This window comes from Chiloscyllium plagiosum, unplaced genomic scaffold, assembly GCF_037043375.1.
Source record: "Chiloscyllium plagiosum isolate Xiang-an unplaced genomic scaffold, Cpla_swu_hap1 HiC_scaffold_19, whole genome shotgun sequence".
Lineage (NCBI taxonomy): Eukaryota > Metazoa > Chordata > Chondrichthyes > Orectolobiformes > Hemiscylliidae > Chiloscyllium > Chiloscyllium plagiosum.
Genome location: NW_028270157.1, coordinates 32,671,960 through 32,692,164, shown reverse-complemented (window position 1 = coordinate 32,692,164; position 20,205 = coordinate 32,671,960). Strand labels below are relative to the sequence as shown.

Below are 20,205 nucleotides of genomic sequence, written 5' to 3'. Positions count from 1 at the left end.
TTCCAGCACCTAGAGTGTTCAACTTCTAAGCCTATAAGATCATGACGTATCCTTCTATTACTTTCTCCCCAAGTAGACAATTGGCTGTGAAGTGCTTTGGGATGTCCTGAGGTGTAATACATGGTGCTCCAAGTTGTACGTATTTCCCTGCTCCAGCAGGAAAATACCATGAACGGGATGAGTTTTTTTTTAAAGCAAGATGTTCTCTGAACGCCTTCTCTACATTTTGTCCCTCGACTGTAATGTACCCCTTCAGTATTTAGGTTCCATTATGTGGCAGGACATACCATTTTCTTCTCTTTTCACCAATGTCTTCCCTAGCCTGTTGCCTTAGACAGGAATTTAAATGTATTGAAACTTTAGGTTAGTTTATTCTAAGTTATTGTCACTTTGTTGTATTTTGGTCCTTTTATATAAATTTATACTTACAAGAGTTGGAGGACCTCAGTTATGTATAAATATTAATTTCTAAATTTTAAATTGGTTGGATTAGTATAGAAAATAAAGATCAGACGTCAATAATAGTAGCTACTTTCCTTTTGTTAGCTGTAAAAATAAATTGTCCAAAGTTAACACAAACAGCATGAAATTATAATTCATCTGTTTACTCAGTTCTTCAGCATATCTTAAGTCATGGATTAATAAAGTTCGTAATACTACTGATCAGTGTCAACAGATGTAAAGTGAGATTTTGAAGGTAATAAACAATAGAAATTAGCTTGATATTGAACATTCACATCAAAACAGAATCCATGCTTTACGCAGATATCTCTTGCAACTCCATGCAATGTCAGAAAGAAACATTACTGGTCAACAGCATGGTCTATGATAACACTAAGAATGAATTAGACTGCTAGAGAACAAAAGTATTTAAGCTAATTAATTTTAATATTTAATAATACAATATTGAGAGATTTGTAGAATTGATACTTATATCAGACATGAATATACTTCACAGACCAAATGAAGCAGTTTAGACAGATATATACAAAGGGTATCCCTAATTTAGAACACAACCACAATGAATTTTAGTCAACAAATAACACATGGCTACAGACCTTGTTATGCATCTGGATGCATAGAAGATAGGTGAGAAACAGAGTGTTGAGTGAGGAGCTGAAGGAGCGAGAAATGAGACCTGTGAGTGTACAGACCTCTCAGTTCAGGGTTAAATTCACTGTTTTGTATTTTTAAAAATGGGGTTTCAAGCAATTCAGCAGTATTTATGCAGAAATCAAACTGAACTTTAAAACTAAAAATCAAAATGTAGAAATTTAACAAGTTTTGTAAAACAATTTCCTTTGCTGTTTGGCACAGGGCTTTCTATTTTCTGGGTGTCCAGTTTAATATATTAAAATTATTTATCACTGGAGAACATTTTCAAGAAAATCTCAGTAGTATTCCATATTTCTTTACAAAAGGGGTTTTAATGCCTGGGTAAGAACAATTTTCCTCCTTCTGAAAAGGTCCTTTCATAAAACAGAAATTTTACAAAAGCTATGAATACATTGTTAAGAAATTAAATTTTTAACTGAAAAAATGCAAATTACTTAAGGGATATAATTTGTAACAGTCATAATGTGGTGAACATTGAACATTAACACAAAAATTCATTGACAAGGGTCCACCTTACGTCAAAATTTTGAAATGTATTGAAGTCACAAGAATTTACTGAAAACTTCTGTATTGCTTGCACAATATGTTTTAATTATGCCTTGCACAAATCTTAATATTGAACTTCAAAAATAAAGAGTTGCGAAGACTGTAGAAAAATATCATAGAGAAGGCTTTCTCTCTTTGAAGATTACAATGAAAATGTTTGTTCTATTATTGATCAAGAAAAAGCTGCCTATATTTAGACAATGTGTTCAGGAAGGAAACACAAATTTAGAGCATAAAAAGTACACTGCGGTAACTGACCTTAGCCAGATATGACTCTACTTTGTTGGTAGAGGACATTCCATCTTCGATTGGATTTAAGAAGCTATTTCCTAGATTTCTGTTGAAAGTTCCCAGGTTACCGACATTACCCATTGTGCTTTGCAGTTGACCCATCTCTAAAGCAGGAGTTACATTGAAGCTTCCATTCATAATGCTGTTAGCAATTAAGGATTTACTACGTTGACGCTCATTTAGTAGCTTAGTATTGGTTTCTGCTAACCTCTCATTTGCTCTGTAGAAGGAAATTAATGAAAGTTGTTAAAATGCCAATATTAATTCCAAACAAACTGGATATCTTCAAAGCTTTTTGTACAATCTTTGATACAAAGAAAACTATTAGGATACATGCTCATTACATAAAACCATTGAAATTTCAGCTGTGTTGAAAATAATTTTCCAACAACCTAAGATACCAACATTCAATACTGCACTACTATATCATTACTGTCTCATGAAGCACTTTTGCAATTAGGGATGCACCCAATGAATCAACTAAATTCGGTCTATTTAGATTAGTTTTTGGGCATGATGTGACAGGACCATTGAAATGAATTAAGGAGAAATTGGTGAGTCAGAGTGCAAAGACCACACATTTGGTCAATCTATGATTCTGGACTGTGAGTGAAATCTTAGGGAAAGATTAAATAGAATGGGTGAGTTGGCTAGACAGTATTTGAAAGTCACACAGCATGTGATGAAACAGGAAGCAGCCAGATCAGAAACATGTAATTTAACTAGTGGAGATTAAGTGTTAGTGTTACTCCCAGTGGCGGTAGGTGAACCTTTAAAAGGCAAGTGGACCTTCTCAAACTGAAAGGAAATTGAGTGAAATGAATTATTTGATAAGAACACCAGATAGAAAGAAATCTCTTCAAGTGTGTCATGTACATATGCTCAAAAGGTATTTTGACAGAGAAGGAGAGCAAAGTGTGAATTAACGAAGATTCTGAATTGGACAATGAGAAATTTCTTAAAAATTGGGATAAATTACTGAGTTACCTTCAAAAGGAAAATTGAAATGACCCAAAAAAAGAATTATAATAATCACATGGGGAGATATGTGGGAATAAGCTGGGAAGTACTAATCTGATTATGCATGATGTAGATATAGGAAATGCTATTCCAATTAAGCAACATTTTTGTAGCCTTCACATTCTAAAGTTGGCACAGCTTCAAAAAGAGATTAAATGTGTGCTGAGACACAATATAATCAAAGTGAGTTGCAGTTAATTAAGCTCATCCATAGTAACAGTACTAAAATCATATAGTACCTAACGATTGTGTGTGGACTATCGCAAAGCCAATGCAGTTACAAAATCTGATTCATATCTTATTCCATGTTTGGAAGACTGTATTGAGAAGGCAGAAGAAACAACTTATATTTCAAAGTTGGACTTACTCAGAGGACACTGGCAGGTATGTTATCAGAAAGTGAAGGAAACTTCGGTTGTCATGACGCCAAATGGAATGTACCAGTCTAAAGCCATGCCATTTGCTATGAAAAATGCACCAGACATATTTCAAAGACTAACCAATAAGATAATTTCTGGATTACCCAATTGTGTTGTATACATCAACAATCTGGTGATTTTTAGTCACACACGGAAGGAACATTTGGAGCATCTATCAGAATTGTTTGATTGACTTCAGAGGCAGGTTTGGTGATAAACCTAAGAGTGAGTTTGCAAAAGCCTAAGTCACATTCCTGGGCCATGTTATTGGACATGGACAGATGGCCTTATGGGATGTGAAAACAAAGGTCATTGGTAAGTTTCCCAAACCATCAACAAAGAGGGAAGTACTACAATTTCTGGGATTGAATGGTTTTTATTGAAAGTTCAGACCAAATGTTAGCAGTGTGGTTGCTGCACTGACTGACATTTTGAAGAAGTTCAGAAAATTTCAGTGGATGGACAAATGTCAGAAGGCACCTGACAGCCTGAAAGCTGTTAACCACTGTCCCAGTGTAAGCTACACCTAATTAAGCAAAGACATTCGAGATGGCTATCAATGAGAGTGATGTGAGTGTTGGTGCTGAACTCTTTCAAGATGACGACGAGATAGAAAGATCTATTGGTTATTTTTCCAGAAAACTGACTAATCATCAACAGAAATATTCCACAATTGAGAAGTATCCTTGAGTTTAATGTTAGCTTTACAACATTTATAATGCCAGTAATGCACCCTAGATAATTATACATACTGATCATAACCCCTTAAAGTTTAAGGGAAAAATTTAAGGAGAAAAATACTAGACTGTTTGGAGACAGATTATTGTAGCCATTCAATTTCAAAACTATACAGGATGAGAGAACATAATTGCTGACGTGTTGTCACAACTTTGATGAATGAAGACAAAGGCATTCAGTGGTGGGAAGAAAAGAACTGAAATGGACTGTAGTGGTCATTTTTTGCATGCTTAGGCTATATATGTAATGTATATGTATTGTAATGTACTAATGGTGTAAAGCTAAAGGTTTCTACAAATGAAGCCATCTTTGTAAATTGATGGGTTTTTTTAAATTATGGAGGAGTGGGAAAAAGGTGTGATGATACATGACTTTACGAAGTGTATTTTGACTTTTTTTTAAAAAAGAATCAAGATTGAAACAGAGCTGCTGAACAATCTGCTCAAAACCAATAGAGTAAACAACTTCAGGGGCCTTTGATTTTTAAAAAAAATTGGAACAATAGAAACTGGCTTAATAGATGGGGTCAAGCTGCCACAGAACCAGGAGTTTTAGTTTTAGCTCTCAGCCGTTGCTGTGGTCTTGAAGCTGGGTGTGGAAGCTCTTACTCTTCACTCTGTAACAGCTAAAAGCTGGGGTTTTCTTACAGCAGCTGGAACTGCATGTGAAATGATCTATGTAGTGTTTGTTACAGTCCTTGCAAGGTATTTTGTAAATGACGTTAGTTTTGCTCATTGTCTGTATAGGATCTTAAGACCCTATACAGTGGAAACTCGATTATCCAAATGAGATGAGCGGACACTATTTCGTTCGGATAATCGATTATTTGGAAAATAAGGTCTGTAACAAACACTACGTTGGACAAATGGGCAGAAAACTAGCCACCAGGATACATGAACACCAACTAGCCACAAAAAGACATGACCCTCTCTCACTAGTATCCTCACATGCGGATGAGGAAGGACACCACTTCGATTGGGACAACACATCCATCCTAGGACAAGCCAAACAAAGACATGCACGAGAATTCCTAGAAGCATGGCATTCCAACCGGAACTCTATCAACAAACACATCGAGTTAGACCCCATCTACCACCCCCTGAGAAATGGAACAGGAAGTGACTTCACCACAGGAAATAATATCACCACAGGAAATGATATCACCAACCCAAAGAAACCCAAACATATAAATAGAAAGCAGGAATTTTCAGCAATGCTTCGCCTGAGGCCCACTGAAGATGTTACCTAGTAAAGGTAACAAAACATCTGGAAATGAACCTTGCAGCTCAGCGAGCAAACCTACATCCAAAACCTCAACCTGAGCTACAAATCTTCTCAAAACTCACTATGATCTATTTTATTAAATTTGTCTTCGCGAAGGGTGTATTTCTGGGATGTTACTATATTTGAATGGTCAATTAGTAGTAGTTAATATATCTATTATTTTGTTAGGCATTTTGATACAGTTACAGTTAAACTGATTCTTTTATTTTTATTTTGTCTGTACTTTAACTGTAGTATAAAGTGTGTTTTCCTTAATGTCGAGTAGTTTGACCAATCAAATTGCATCTGAATGCAACACTTTCATTTACCTTTACAATAAGAAAACGTAGAGTCTAGACTATCTTCTTAACATATCTTGAGTGGTTTTGATCTGATCCCTAACAGTACCCATCACAGTTACCAACTTTGAAAATCAAAATATGCAGTTTTCATTTGGGGGTGGATTTTACGTTGAGACATATTCTATCCCTGACTAAAATGTTGGAAACTGGCTACCCTACCACAATATTATAGTACCAGCAACACTCGAGTCAAAATGGGACTTTCATTGCTTTATTGGGAAGTCTGCTGTGCTTACCAAATATCTGTCCGACATGCGATTCCAGATCCACAGCAATGTGGCTGATTTTTAATGCTCTGTGAAATGACCTATGAAGGCCACTCATTTGAAGGGAAAACAGTAATGGGCCTATTACTCATTAAAGAATTAAAATAAAATAAACAAAAATGGGCTGGCCAGCTCTGTAGTCCCAATTGTACCAGAATGGAGAGGTGGTCACTGTTGTAATTGTTGATAGTCGTCAAGGGAGTCAAAAAAGACCATAATCCGAAGTAAATCTGGTATTTTGGATAGAACTGCCCTAAAGACCTCTAACAAGTGAAATATTGTTTAATGGCATAGTGACACCCCAATAGAAGATACCTATCACCCTTGTCCCTTGCCAGGGGCCTGCATAATAAAAGCTGCTGGGCTTCCTGACTTGCCTGCACCTGCCACACTTACAACAGCTAGAACTGATGATAAACTGATTAGGCATCTGCAATAGAACTTCCACTTCTCTACCTTTCTGAACCAGACAGGTCAGTCACAAAAAAATATTGAATTAAGATTACTCATACTGATACTTTCATTTAGTTTCAACCTCTGGGAAAACATACTACTCCAAACCAAATCTTGATTAATCAAAAGATAATAGAGGGATTTGAAGTTAATGATTGGCACTCATCACTAAAGCAAATTCCGTGCCTGAATTGGTGATATATGTTTGGTTAATGCAAGGAATGAGCAATATTAATAAGAAATTGGTTAAATGGTTCAAACTTGGCTCACAGGTAGCATTCTCAACTGAATCATAAATGCACAGGTTCAAAACCTCCTTCAGGAAGCACTTAATTTAGGCGGACACATCAGAAGTAATAGAATGTTCCATTGCTAGACAATGTTAAATTGAAGCTCCCTTTGCTCTTTTAGGTAAATGTGAAAGATCCTAATGTACCATTTAAAGAACAGGAGTCCATTTTTGACAGTTTAGTAGACTAAAGCAATTTCCCCTCCCACGTAGTTGATGCCCTCCAGCGCATCTCATCCACATCCCGCACCTCCCCTCACCCCTCCAACACGGACAGAACTCCACCGATCCTCATCTTCCACCCCACCAACCTCTGTATACGTCGCATCATCCTCTGCCATATCCGCCACCTACAAACAAACCCCACCACCAGAGATACATTTCCCTCCTCACCCCTATCAGCTTTCCGTAAAGACTGTTTCCTCTGCGACTATCTCATCAGGTCGACACCTCCTAACAACCCACCCTTTCCTCCGGCACCTTCCCCTGCCACTGCAGGAATTGTAAAACCTGCACTCATACCTCCCCCCTCACCTCCATCCAAGGCACCAAAATTGTGGTAGATCATTTAGTGATTGGTCTAAATTTACTGTGAGCTCCCTTGATTCCTTTACCCCACCTAGATTCACATGTGAGTAGTAAGTGATATCCTCTTCTAACCAAATATACTGCCTTGCAATTAAATGTGTTGAACTTTATTTGCCAATTATTTATCCATTTTGTAAGTTTATCGTTGTCCTCGTGCAGGTGTTGCCCCATATAGAGCTTTATTCAAATTGCTGCTGAACACTAAATCAGTTGTTCGAGTTGTCAACTCAAATTGGAAATGTTTCTAGCTGTTTAATCATGTGATGCCAGATTATGTAGTATCTATAAACATTATTGAATTTGATGGTTGTATGTCCGGGATCTGAAAAATTACAAAATTATGAGGGGCACAGACAAGATGCACTAAGTTTTCCCTTTGATGGAGGCATCGATGACCAGGCCATAGATTTAAGTGATTGAGCAGGAATTTAGAAGAGATGCAAAAAAAATCTTCTTCACCCAGATAGTGGTGGCAGCCTGGGTATCACTGCCTGTAAGGGTGGTAGAGGCAGGACTTCTTATGACATTTAAAAATTATTTCGATATATACTTGCATATAAGGCTATGAGGAGAAAGTGAGGACTGCAGATGCTGGAGATCAGAGCTGAAAATGTGTTGCTGGAAAAGCGCAGCAGGTCAGGCAGCATCCAGGGAACAGGAGAATCGATGTTTCTGGCATAAGCTGTTCCTGAAGAAGGGCTTATGCCCGAAACGTCGATTCTCCTGTTCCCTGGATGCTGCCTGACCTGCTGCGCTTTTCCAGCAACACATTTTCAGCTATAAGGCTATGAGACAAATGCTGGAAAATGGAATTGGAATAGTTAGATCGTTGTTTTTGGTTGCACAGACACGATGGTCCGAAAGGCCTTTTTCTGTGTTGTATACCTCTTTGACTTTATGAAGACTTCTTGGTCATGGTTTTATAACGTAGACAAGCAGGAGGCTGGAAGAACACAGCAATGCAGGCAGCATCAGGAGGTGGAGAAGTCGACGTTTTGGGTGTAACCCTTCTTCTGGACTGGGGGTGGGTGTAAGCGGAGCTGCAGATGAAGAGGGTGGTAGTGGCAGGGGCAGGGCAGTGAAGTGGGGATAGGTGAACAGAAGTAGAGGGTGCAACCTAGTTGGTCAATGGGACAAATGAATCCAGTAAGCGGCTGGGAGGATTGGAAGGGAGGGGGAGAGGCAGAGAAGGAAATGGAGGCTATTTGAAATTGGAGAACTCAATGTTGAGTCCTTCAAGCTTATCCAATTTCAAATAATCTCCCTTCCCTCAAAAACAGCAAAGAGATAAATCTGTTTTAATATATAGGTTAATGTGTCTTTCTGTCTGCAATCCCAAGTGCGGAGGATTATTCTTTTCTGCATAGGTCATAGCTGGATGGTTGTGGGTTGACAGTTGATTAGCCCACTAAGCTAGGTGAAAGTGAATACTGCAGATGCTGGAGATCAGAGTCAAGAGTGTGGTGCTGGAAAAGCACAGTTGGTCAGGCAGCATCCGAACAGCAGGAAAATCGACTTTTCAGGCAAAAGCCCTTCATCAGGAATGAGGCTGGGAGCCTCAGGGGTGGAAATATAAATGTGAGAGGAGGGTGGGGCTGGGGAAAAGGTAGCTGAGAGTGCAATAGGTGGATGGAGGTGGGGGTAAAGATGATAGGTCAGAGAGGAGGGTGGAGCGACTGGATGGGAAGGAACATTGACAGGTGGGACAGGTTATGAGGACGGTGTTAAGCTGGAAGGTTGGAACTGGGATAAAACGGGGGGCGGGATGAGGAAACTGGTGAAATCCACATTGATGTCATGGGGTTGGAGGGTCCTGAGGTGGAAGATGAGGCTTTCTTCCTCCTCCCTCACCTCCGTCCAAGGCACCAAAGGAACCTTCCACATCCAAAGTTTCACCTGCGCTTCCACACATCATTTACTGTATCCGTTGCTCCTGATGGGGTCTCGTCCACATTGGGGAGATAGGACGCCTATTTGCAGAGCGCTTCAGAGAACACTTCCAGGACACCCGCACCAATCAACCCCAACGCCCTGTGGCTGAACACTTCAACTCCCCCTCCCACTGCGCTAAGAACATGCATGCCCTGGACCTCCTCCATCGACACTGTCTTACCACCCAACGTCTGCCTGAACCATCCAAGCTTGGGGGATAACGCTTACAAATGTCTCACCTGTCAAGTTTGGCTGCAAGAGATTTACGTAGTTTTAATTCTTCTGAATACAATTCTTTGTATCTTTCAAATTCCAACTGTGCGGAATCTTTCAGATTAATGCTGTCTTGTTGTGAAGTTCTAAGTTTATTGAGCTCTAATTCCAGGTCTTTTATTCTCTGGTCCAGTTGACTTCTAATTGTGCTTTCGTTTGTGGCTCTCAATTGTTCCAAAGCTTCTTGGGAGGCCTGTTGAGTCTTAACACAAGGAGTGCAACAATTTAATACTGCATTGGAATAAATTAATTTTATATTATACATTTTTGGTAATGGCTAGTTTTTATGCTGCATTGTAAATTCAAAGAATTGAAGTTATCCGTCAAGTTGTGAGACTAGATTACTTAAATTAAGCATTTATTTTACAGGTTTGAGGTTGGCTTCTGTTGCAAAATGCCTCCACAGTTGTACAATACCGTTACACAATTTGTTCTTTCTCCTTAGCATTTTTTGTTCTAAACAGAGTTTTTGAAACTTCTGCCTGCCAGAGTCTGAAATGTAACAGTCTTAGCTATGCAGTGAATGGGAATAAGGGGCATTATGACTATCTGCTGTCTCTTTAGTTGATCAATTTCATTGGAAATTGCATAGCTTGCCTACTACATATCCCTATTCTCTCCAATAGGCTGAAAAATGTTGTCGGACCATAGTGTTAAAACTAATTATACACAAATTAGAAACAAGTTACTAGTAACAATAACAGAACTAGATCAAATCACACACATTTAAAAATCTCTTCCTCAGAATATGCTCCTTACACGAGGACTAATTCAAGGGCATGTATTAAGGACGAGTTTATCGCAAGCCTGTCGATACAGGATTCTTTTTAAAAAATTAAGGATACTAAGATTTGTTTCACAGAAACTTACAATTTATTCAGTTCAGTTGGCTGAAGAAAAACAAATACTCAGAATTTTGGTGATTGGTGACAGTATGGTTCCTGATCCTTTTAAAAACTGAGTTACTCTATGGGGTTTTGCATGCCAATTTATAGACTTTGGAATGGCCAAGCACAGCACCGCCCTGTACATGCAATTGGAATTTGTATGAACAGGACAAGCAACTGTATGCTTTAATTGATCAGATTAGAGAATCATTAATGAGCAGCACAGATTCTGATCCAAGAAGTTACAAGAAGTGATTTCAATGTGAAATCCCATACAAAAAGAATCTTACCTGTAAGAATAAATTGACTTCTTCTAGCTTCTGCTTGATTTCCTTACGAGCATGTTCCTCTATGTCCCTCTTGTATTGTTCTATGTGACTGTAGTTTATCAAATTAGTTTCAATCTGATGTTTCAGACTGACTATTTCTTCCTCTAGCTGGTGTTTTCTCTTTTCTAGCCGATCTTGGTTTTTCTGTAGAATTTTCATTGATGCAACCTGTGCAGAAAGTTCTTGATTGGTTGATTCCAAATGCCTACCCTTAGCAGCTTCAGTTTCCAACTGCTGGGATAACTCTTCAACCTGAGAGATATGGAGAAATTAGGTTACAAATACCTTAAGAGTCTCCTGCTTGACATTTATGAAACTTGATAGCTCCAAACATATATACTTATACATGCAAGTCACATCTAATGTCCCTGAATAATTTTAGAATATGATGTGGAAGAGCCAGGGTTAGACTGGTGTGGACAAAGTTAAAAATCACACAACATCAGATTATAGTCTAACAGGTTTATTTGGAAGCATTAGCTTTCGGACCGTTGCTCCTTCTTCAGCTGAGTGGTGACTGGATGGTTCCTGATCCTTTTTAAAGACTTCCACTTGCTGAGGTATTCTATAGGGTGACAATTTACAGACATGGGATGACCAAGCACAGCACTGCCCTGTACATGCAATTGGAACTTGTATGAATAGGACAAGCAACTGTTTGCTTTAATTATATGAATCAGCTGAAGGAGCAGCAGCGTGCTGAAAGCTTATGCTTCCAACTAGTCCTGTTGGATTATAACCTGGTGTTGTGTGATTTTTAATTTTTGAATAGTTCGAGATATGATCAGTGACTCTCAGTTTAATATAACGATATGTGTGTCACGGGTGCATATCTCTGGAAGTAGGTGCTTCTGGAATGGACTGCTTCTGTTAACAAATTACGTTAATAATCTGGATAATGGGTAATATTAGGGAATGTTGTCCAAATTAATATACATTCCAAAACAGGAACCACACTACATAATTCTGAGGACACAGACGAGCTGAATGTGTTGTCATTTTAATTTAGGGATAAATACTGGTGTCGGCACTGGAGATATTTGCTTTGCTCTTCTTCGAGCTAGAACTCGAGGACCTTTTACATTTTGAGAGCTGATGATCTCAATCTGATATCTGATCTTTAACAATGATGCAAAATAGCAGCTTTGATTTTGCGATTTCTATTTGATTATCCAAGATTTCTTGATTCACCAAGAATAATAAAATCTTTAGATTGAGATGTCACAACCTGCACAATTTCTGAGTGCAAAGTAAACTTGCTGATCCTAAGATTTTGCCAACCCAGCTGTTGAGTTGATTACTGGGAAACAAAGAAAATAATTTAACATGACTTATCTAATATGTTTTAACATCAAGTGACCAGCATTCAACTCTCTTCCTCTCTACAGATGCTGTCAGACATAAGTTTCTCCAGAGTTTTTTTGTTTCAGATCTTCAGCATCCACAGTTCCTGGTTTTCTATTCATAAAGGAATATCTGTTGTATATCTGTACACTACTCAAGGCATAACATCTCATAGCACCAGTAAAAGTCAGTGTATGCACTGTACCATTAAATTTAGAATACACAATGGTCTCACCTTTGTCTTCAGTCTGTTAAGAGTGGTTTCAGATTCAGAGTGTCCATGATTCAGTTCTTGAATACCACCCAGTTGACTGACAATTTGTCCATTCTCATAATCCTTTAATTTCTTTTTGGTAGTCTTCAACAATGTTCTTATTCTGCATAACAAATACAATCACCTAACTGAAGTCATCTATTATCTTAATATAACTTTTACTGGAGATTCTACTTTGCATTTCAAGTTATATTGGCTATAATCTGGAGTATATGTAATAAGAAAACATAATAAGTGACCTTTAAGGCAGTAACAGTGAGCTCAATTTAACACTCTACAGCAAATTAAAAACCAGACCCAGTTGTTTCAGGGAAAATCATAGAATTATAAAATCCCTATAGTGCAGAAAGAGACCATTTGGGCCATCAAGTCCACACCAATTGTCCGAAGAGTATCCTGCCCAGACCCAGCCCCTACCCTAAAGAAAATAGCATTGAAAGATTCTATTCAAATATCTACATGTAAATTTAACTGGATACAAGGAAAGTGTGAGCAATGAAATGTAGAAGGAGGGATTGGGTGATGGGAAAATGGAGAGAGAAGGTTTGAATAAAAAAGTAGCTTCCTACAGGATAAAAAAAGAGAAGCTGTATATTTTACAACAAGTGGCAATATTTACCATTTAAATAATATAGGGTTTCCAGTTTTGCTGTAAAAGTCCCTTAGAAAATCCTGTTTGGCATTAAGGACGGACAATTTCTGCCTTGAGCTGAAGAGCTGTGGCCAGTACTGTGATATTAAAGAGTTAACTTGCTCTGCTGACCTGCAGGAAATTGGATGACCTGAGGCTAGGATGGGATGACTCTGATTTACAGACAAATTGTAAGAAATTACCTTATCGTCTCCTATTATCCAGAGCCATTTACATGGCCATTTCCATGCCATTCAGAGCTACTTACATTTTCATCCCCGATTCAGAAATCAATAAGAACATTACAGTTGGAATTCTGACTACTCACTATAGTTAAAAAAAATACAAATCACACCAGATCTGGCCATTAAGGGATTATTTGCATTACATTGTTTCTGGAAGTGAGGTGGTCACTGCATTGTCTTGAGTGCCATGTGACAATGAGGGAGCGACTGGGGATTGTCTTGTGAGTATTACTAATTGTGATGCAAAGATTTTATATAAAGGAAGGACTGTTTCCTTTGTTCAGAGAGCGCTTCCCTGGACACACTTCACCTCCATGATGAAGTGTTCAGGATTTCTCCAAAACTTGTATTGAACTGTGCTTAATAAAATTTTGCTTGTTCACAGAAGTTGGTGTAGTGAAGTTGCATCAAGTGTGGACTTAAGTCAAGGAAAAAAAAATCTTAACAGTACTATCTATAATGTTCTGGTTGAGGCCTGTAATTAATAAAGTTCAACAATGCTGTCTCTGCTTTTATGTTCTATGCCTAAGGACAAGTAACACATCTTTGAAAAAAAAATCACTTGCTCAGCCATCATTAAGGATCGTGTACGTGGAAAACAAAGCCTCTCTGCCAATCCACAACTTTCAAAGTTATGCTTGTACATTATCTTTCAATATTAGTCTTGCCAAAATGCAGCACTTTGCTTTTTACTGTGCCAAATGCTATATTCCATGTTTCTGCCTATTTCACAATCCAATGAAATCTTCAAGCTGACAACTACATCACATCTACAACTGTTAAATTCCATTGTCACCAAACATTATGGACTTGAATTTGCAACCAGCAGTGAAACAATGGCACCCGCTGTTGACTTTGAAGAAAGCTGTCTGGAAAAATATATCAATTTTTGTGGTGTGGATTTCCCATTGAGAAGGCAAACTCAATTAAGGAGATCTCCATGGGCCTAAAAACAGTAATGTCAGCAAACAGGGACAAGCAACCAATCACAATGAAATGTTCTCAAATACAGCAAACCAAGGTGCTTATTTCGCTAATTTTTAAAATTTCAAGACTGAAATAAATAGCTGAATTAACACACAATCTGAAATACCCTCAAACGTTTGAAAATGTATTCTAAAATTCAGATATATCTTAATGGAGACATTTTACATTGAACAAATAGAAAATTAACTTCTGGGTCAGTGAGGGTTTAAAAGTAATTATAAGTTTAGTCTGTTAAAAACCAGTAATGCTTCATTCAGCAAGATGCAAATGTTTCAAGGGCTTTTACACGGAGATACAGCAAAAAAAGTAGAATTGAATTTAAATCAATCATAGGAGTTCCTCAACAGTGCACCCTTTGGTGGGGCACTGGATTGTTGACAGCAATTTCTGAATGCGCAGATTCCCAAAATTGCCTTTGATTTCAGTAGAGTAACGATGAAAATCACTGACAGTTTTGCCATCATTGCCACACAACAATCTGGGCCTGTAATGCTGCTTTCTTAGCCAAGTCTCTCATAATTTATAAAAATTCAAAAGACTCTTGATGAACAACACTGTGAACCATTTCATGTAGAAAAGTTCCACCACCATAACACTTCCTAACACTGAGCAATTATATATCCAGCTCCACTTTTCTTTTAACTGAGCAGGCTTTCATCCACAGGAAACCTTTGTACACTGAGTCAAAAGGCTTTTGAAAGTTCATGTACACAACATCTACTGTACTATCTTTCATCAACATTTTCTGACACAAAGAATTCACAGTCAAACAAAATGCACATTTTACAAATCCATGCAGCTGTCTGAATTTAAGCCCTGGCTTTCCAAACTAAAAGCTTATTTGGTCTATGATTATCATTTTCAATAACTTCCTCACGATTGATGTTAGGTTAACTGACCTGTAGTTACCTGCTTTATTCCTTTTGAAAAGTGTGAAAATAACATCATGCCCCTGGGATTTCTCCTGAACTGACTAAGAATTGAAATATTATGATAAATGTCACTGCTATTTCTATTTCTTTTTCTTTTAATAACATAGCCTGAATTCCATCTACATCAGCAACCTTACCAACCTCCAGTAATGTTAATCTTTTTAGTATCTCTTTTCTATCTATTACTATTGTCTTGTCCCATAATTTCCTTTTCCTCTTTTCATCCATCCTTAGTATAGTTTGCTTTCTTTGTGAAAGCAGATGATTCCATTTGATACTTTGGCCATATCCTCTGCCTCACGGTGAAGATTTCCTTTTAGATTTCCAAAATACTTGCAACCTCATATTTACAAAATACTTTCCATTTCAACATCATGCTGACCTCGTAACCTCTCTGCCTCCTTATGGAGTTCTTCTGATTTGGTTATTATTCAAATCTCCTGATATTTGTCATTAGTATCCTTGTGCTGTTTTATTCTAACATTTTTATTCTTCACTACTGGGTATTTGAGCTTTGTAAGGCTTTCATCTCCAAGAGAAAGCTAATTTCAAATGGGGCCTCTTTCCCTCCCCTTTGGCTGCCTGAGAGCTCTTTATCCTGCCATTACCAGTTCCAATCTGTGATAGGTCCTTTCTTAGATCACTAAAATTAGCTATTCCCCAGTTCAGCATTTTTATCTTTGTAATTTTCCTATCTTTTTTCCTTAATTATTCTAAACCAAATTATGTTATCATTACTGTAGCTACTGGATATCCAACTGTAATAAATTCATTTGTCCCTAGGTGATTACCTAGGTCCATATAAAACACTGCTTCCTTCCTTTTTAAGATTTGAGATATATGAATCAGAGGTCCATACAACAGGAGAAAAAAATTGAGGGAACTTCAGCAGATGGGTAAAATGATTAATTACAATGAGTTATGCTGGAAAAGTATAAGTAGCAAAATGATAAAGAATGATAAAAACAGTCTTATGCTGGAATGCATGATACAGCCAAAATATTCTTCTAAAACACAGTCTAAATTCAAGTTGCAAAAGTGAATATCATACCGGTTTAGTTCTTTCTGAAGCTCATTGTTTCTTTTCATTTCCTGAGCCAGTCTAGTTTCTACTGATCTTTTTAATTCTAGAAGCTTCTTTACTTTTTTCCTTTCACTTTCAACCTTTAAAAAAAGTATTTGCATTTAATCTTTAACAAAAATAAATCTGCACACATATATTTACCTTAATAACTGAGCTACAAGTAGAAGAAATCAATCACTACAAGTACATGAATAAAGATTTCCTATAATGCCCTTTTGTTTTGAACTAATCCACAGAAAGTGGGCATCATTGGCTGTGTAACCATCCCTAGTTATCCTTAAGAAGGTGGTGGTGAACTTCTTTCTTCAAACAAAATGCAGTCCATTTGATGTAGATAGGTCCACAATGCTGTCAGTAAAGGAACTTAGTGAAACTTTTTAATTCTGTAATTGGTCATATTATGCAAAAGCACCATAAGACTGTGGATAAACTATTTTGTTAAGCAATGCTCACGAGCAGTTAATCGATTATTTTGCAACAAAATAATCAATACTATACATACCTATTATTCGATACTATACATACCTATTATTCGATACTATACATACCTATAATGTAAGGAAGCTCTTAATATCAATTAGTGAAAAATTTTCATTTGCTGTGCCATTCAAAAGTGTTGACACGATAGGAAATAAGCTACAAACTTTTAGTTAACTGTTACTTTGTTAATAGCAAAATTGGACACTTGTAATTTTTGAAATTTAAACCTCATTCATACAGATTTTTCAGTCAGTGATGAATAAACTTTATTATGCTTGCCCAGACTTTTGAGAGACCTTTTGTCTGGAATTTATTGTGATCAGAATTTTAAGAGTGCTGTCTCCTCGAGTGGGGACCTTTGCAAAAACAAGGCAGGCAAAGCTGTATCTTAACGAGATGGCAGAATCATTACTGAGACATTAAAATGCCCCTCTTCATCTCAGAAATAGGCTGGGCTTGAGTCAGGTCAGAAATCAAAGGCTTATAAACCTGAATGCTAATCACAACCCACCCACTTCAAGTTTTAGAGAAGCTAAAATGGGGTCAGGTTTGCCAATCTCAATTTGGCATCTTCCAATATCTCGTCTTCAGATTTTGTATTAGGAAGGATCTGGTAGAGTAGTTTATTTTACCTGCTCCATGCAAATTAAAGGAAAGAAATTTGTGATCAAAGGAGAGAAGTAAAAGAGACAGAAGTAAAAGAAAAGAAAGTTTACTACAACAAACGAATTCTGAAGGTATGAGATTACACAATTATAAAGGTTAATTTTCAGAAAACATGTTCAGCAATAATTAAGAATTGCATGTAATCAGTATAGCAGATTTTCTGGTACAGCAGGGCAACTCTCAGTAACTTCTTAATTTTTATTTTTGATTGTACATTTGCAGCTGCATAAGCTGCTATCTGACTTGTTCTTTTGTAAAAGACAGCATCCGTGCTCTGCTAATGGTGTTTTCTTCTGTACAGACCTCTAAGGTCCATGTGTGATAGTGACTTCCAGAACCAGAAGTCAATGCTGAGAACGGTGATCGCGCAGACTCTTGGAGCAGCTGAACCCACACAACTTAGGAGGATATTGGTTAGCAGCGATGACGTCACTTCTTTTTGATGCAAAATCCAAGCAATATTTTGCCATTTCTTTAAATAATATTTTGCAATTTCAACATAATTATGAAAATAAACTTTGAATTTAAAATTTATCAAGTCATCTTACAATGCTGAAATTTGATAAAACATATTGTTAATGACACCCAAAAAACATACATGCCAACTTACTGCGAGTCCCCTTCTATGAAGAATGACAGCTGGGGAAAGCTGTTGTAGTCTCTTCTTGCTACATTATGACCGAAATCATTAAATTTAAACTCATAGGAGGAAAGTAATTTTATAATGTAAGACGACCAAAATGTCAACAACTATTGGTTCAAAGTGTGCTTTTACCTGCCCTGCCAAATCATCTTTTTCTCTATCCAACTGAGAAATTCGAAGTCCAAGCTTAGATCGTGTTTTCAATTCCTCTTCCCACAGTTGATGAGAATCTTTCACACTCTGTGACAACATTGTTTGTTTTTGTACCTAAACAGATATGCATTACAGAAATCCAATGAGAGATGTAATTTTTTCTCTCTCCATACACAGATGATCAGTCCATTAAATATTAGAGGTGACACTGACAATCTACATTTGAATAGTTAACAAAAGCAAGCAACACTGTGAAAGCTTTCAAAGAATAAGATCTAAATATTTTAATATATTCTCATGCATATTCCCTTAGAAGCAAGAGAAATACATTTTTACAAGTATTACAATATAGTAGAGAAACTATATTAGTATAGGCCATAATTATTCCAGCCAATAAATAAAATCAGCCATTTTTAGTGTTAAAGAGGAGGTAACAACGTGCTGTACTTTTTGGTTGCAGGATTAAATATAATCATGTCAAGATTACACTATAATGGAAATATCAGACCTCTTGACCGAGTTGATCTTCTAAGTTAACCTTTACTCCTTGTAAACTTGTTATCAAATCTTCTAGACGAGTGCGGACCTGTTGAAATAAAATTGGAATAAATAACATCATTTCCTGTCTGATTATCATCCATTTGCAAGCAAAGGAATGAAAACTACCACACTTAAATTTAGGAATACTGCAAAATAACAGGGGCTTAACAGGTCCTTGACTTGATAGTCAAGGGAAAAAAAAATCCTTGGGATTTCCCTGGGAAAGGCATTGAAAGTAAAATAGAAAAGATATAAAGTTATATATTGAAAACTCAACTGGTGAATCTTCAATGCAACAATACTGCGCATTCCTCCATGCTGTGATAATTCAACATGCACCTTCCCTACAATGTGAATTCAAATTAAAAGAATTCTATACAAATTTCAGTTTAATACTATCAAATGTTAAAATTTCCATCAGCTATCCTCAGAACCAGAGAGATATTATCAATTTAGTGCTAAATTGTTGGCTACATTTGTGCATACACCGAAGCCCACAAAGAACAATCATCTACAACCAGTAGGTTAAAGCGATTTGTTTAATGAATAGATGAGATGTGTTGGCTGGGTTTGCCTTTTGTTATACTAGTTTACTTCTCATTTTCAGTCTACACCACTGGTTAGAAACAATATGAACAAGTCTCTTCCTGTCCATTGACAAATCTTCTTGTGATTTCGGACTAAAGCTTCAAACAAGGTTCAGGCACACTGATAGGTGATTACACCACCTCCCAGCTATTGGTGAATAGCTCCACTGCTCTGTGAATACGTCAGGAGATTAGAGGCTACCTGAGTACATCTGAACAAAATAAAAATGTACTGGAACCCAAAGGCAAACTGATATCAAACCATGCCATTTTCCCAGCAACTCCTACAATCAATATGGTGTTAAGTGTGGTAGAAATGAAATTTATATTTCTTTGGACCAACCGTTGAGGTTGAGCAGTCCAACATCTCTACAAGTTTTTGCCAAGGCTTGTGCCCATACCATCATAACATCTAACAGTAAATTAGACCATTCATCCCATCGGGTCTGCTCTGCCATCTGATCACAGTTGATATGTTTCTCAACTCCATTCTCCAGCCTTCTCCCTGTAAGCCTTGATCCCCTTAGGGATCGAGAACCTATCGAGCTGCCCTAAATACATTCAATGACTTGGCCTCCACAGTCCTCTGTGGCAGTGAGTTCCACAAATTCACCACCCTCTGGCCAAAGAAATTCCATCTTATCTCAGTTTTAAAGGGTTGTCCCTTCACTCCGACGCCATGGCCCTGGCCCTGGTCTCTCCTGCTAGTCAAAAAATCTCCATATCCATTTATCCAGGCCACTCAGTATTCTCTATTTTTAATGAGATGCTCCACCCCCAATTCTTCTAAACTCCACCAAGTACAGACCCGGGGGCCTTAAATACTCTTCACGTGATGAAGTTAAAAATCACACAACACCAGGTTAT

The 20,205-nt window shown here is 37.4% G+C and overlaps 1 protein-coding gene across 11 annotated transcripts in view; it reads right to left on the bottom strand.

Moving 5' to 3' along the window:
- The window catches only part of LOC122559435 (alanine and arginine rich domain containing protein), a 158,995-nt gene that overhangs the window by 10,808 nt on the left and 127,982 nt on the right, over positions 1-20,205 (bottom strand). For 9 of the 11 annotated variants that reach the window (XM_087997194.1, XM_087997188.1, XM_087997189.1 and 6 more), the window contains 7 exons: positions 18,720-18,797; positions 18,191-18,325; positions 16,237-16,349; positions 12,352-12,493; positions 10,734-11,024; positions 9,523-9,758; positions 1,921-2,173 (listed from right to left, as the gene is read on the bottom strand). In XM_087997194.1, the coding sequence (XP_087853320.1) occupies positions 1,921-2,173; positions 9,523-9,758; positions 10,734-11,024; positions 12,352-12,493; positions 16,237-16,349; positions 18,191-18,325; positions 18,720-18,797 (1,248 nt within the window). The other 2 variants (XR_015760430.1, XM_087997196.1) reach the window with 2 other exon arrangements.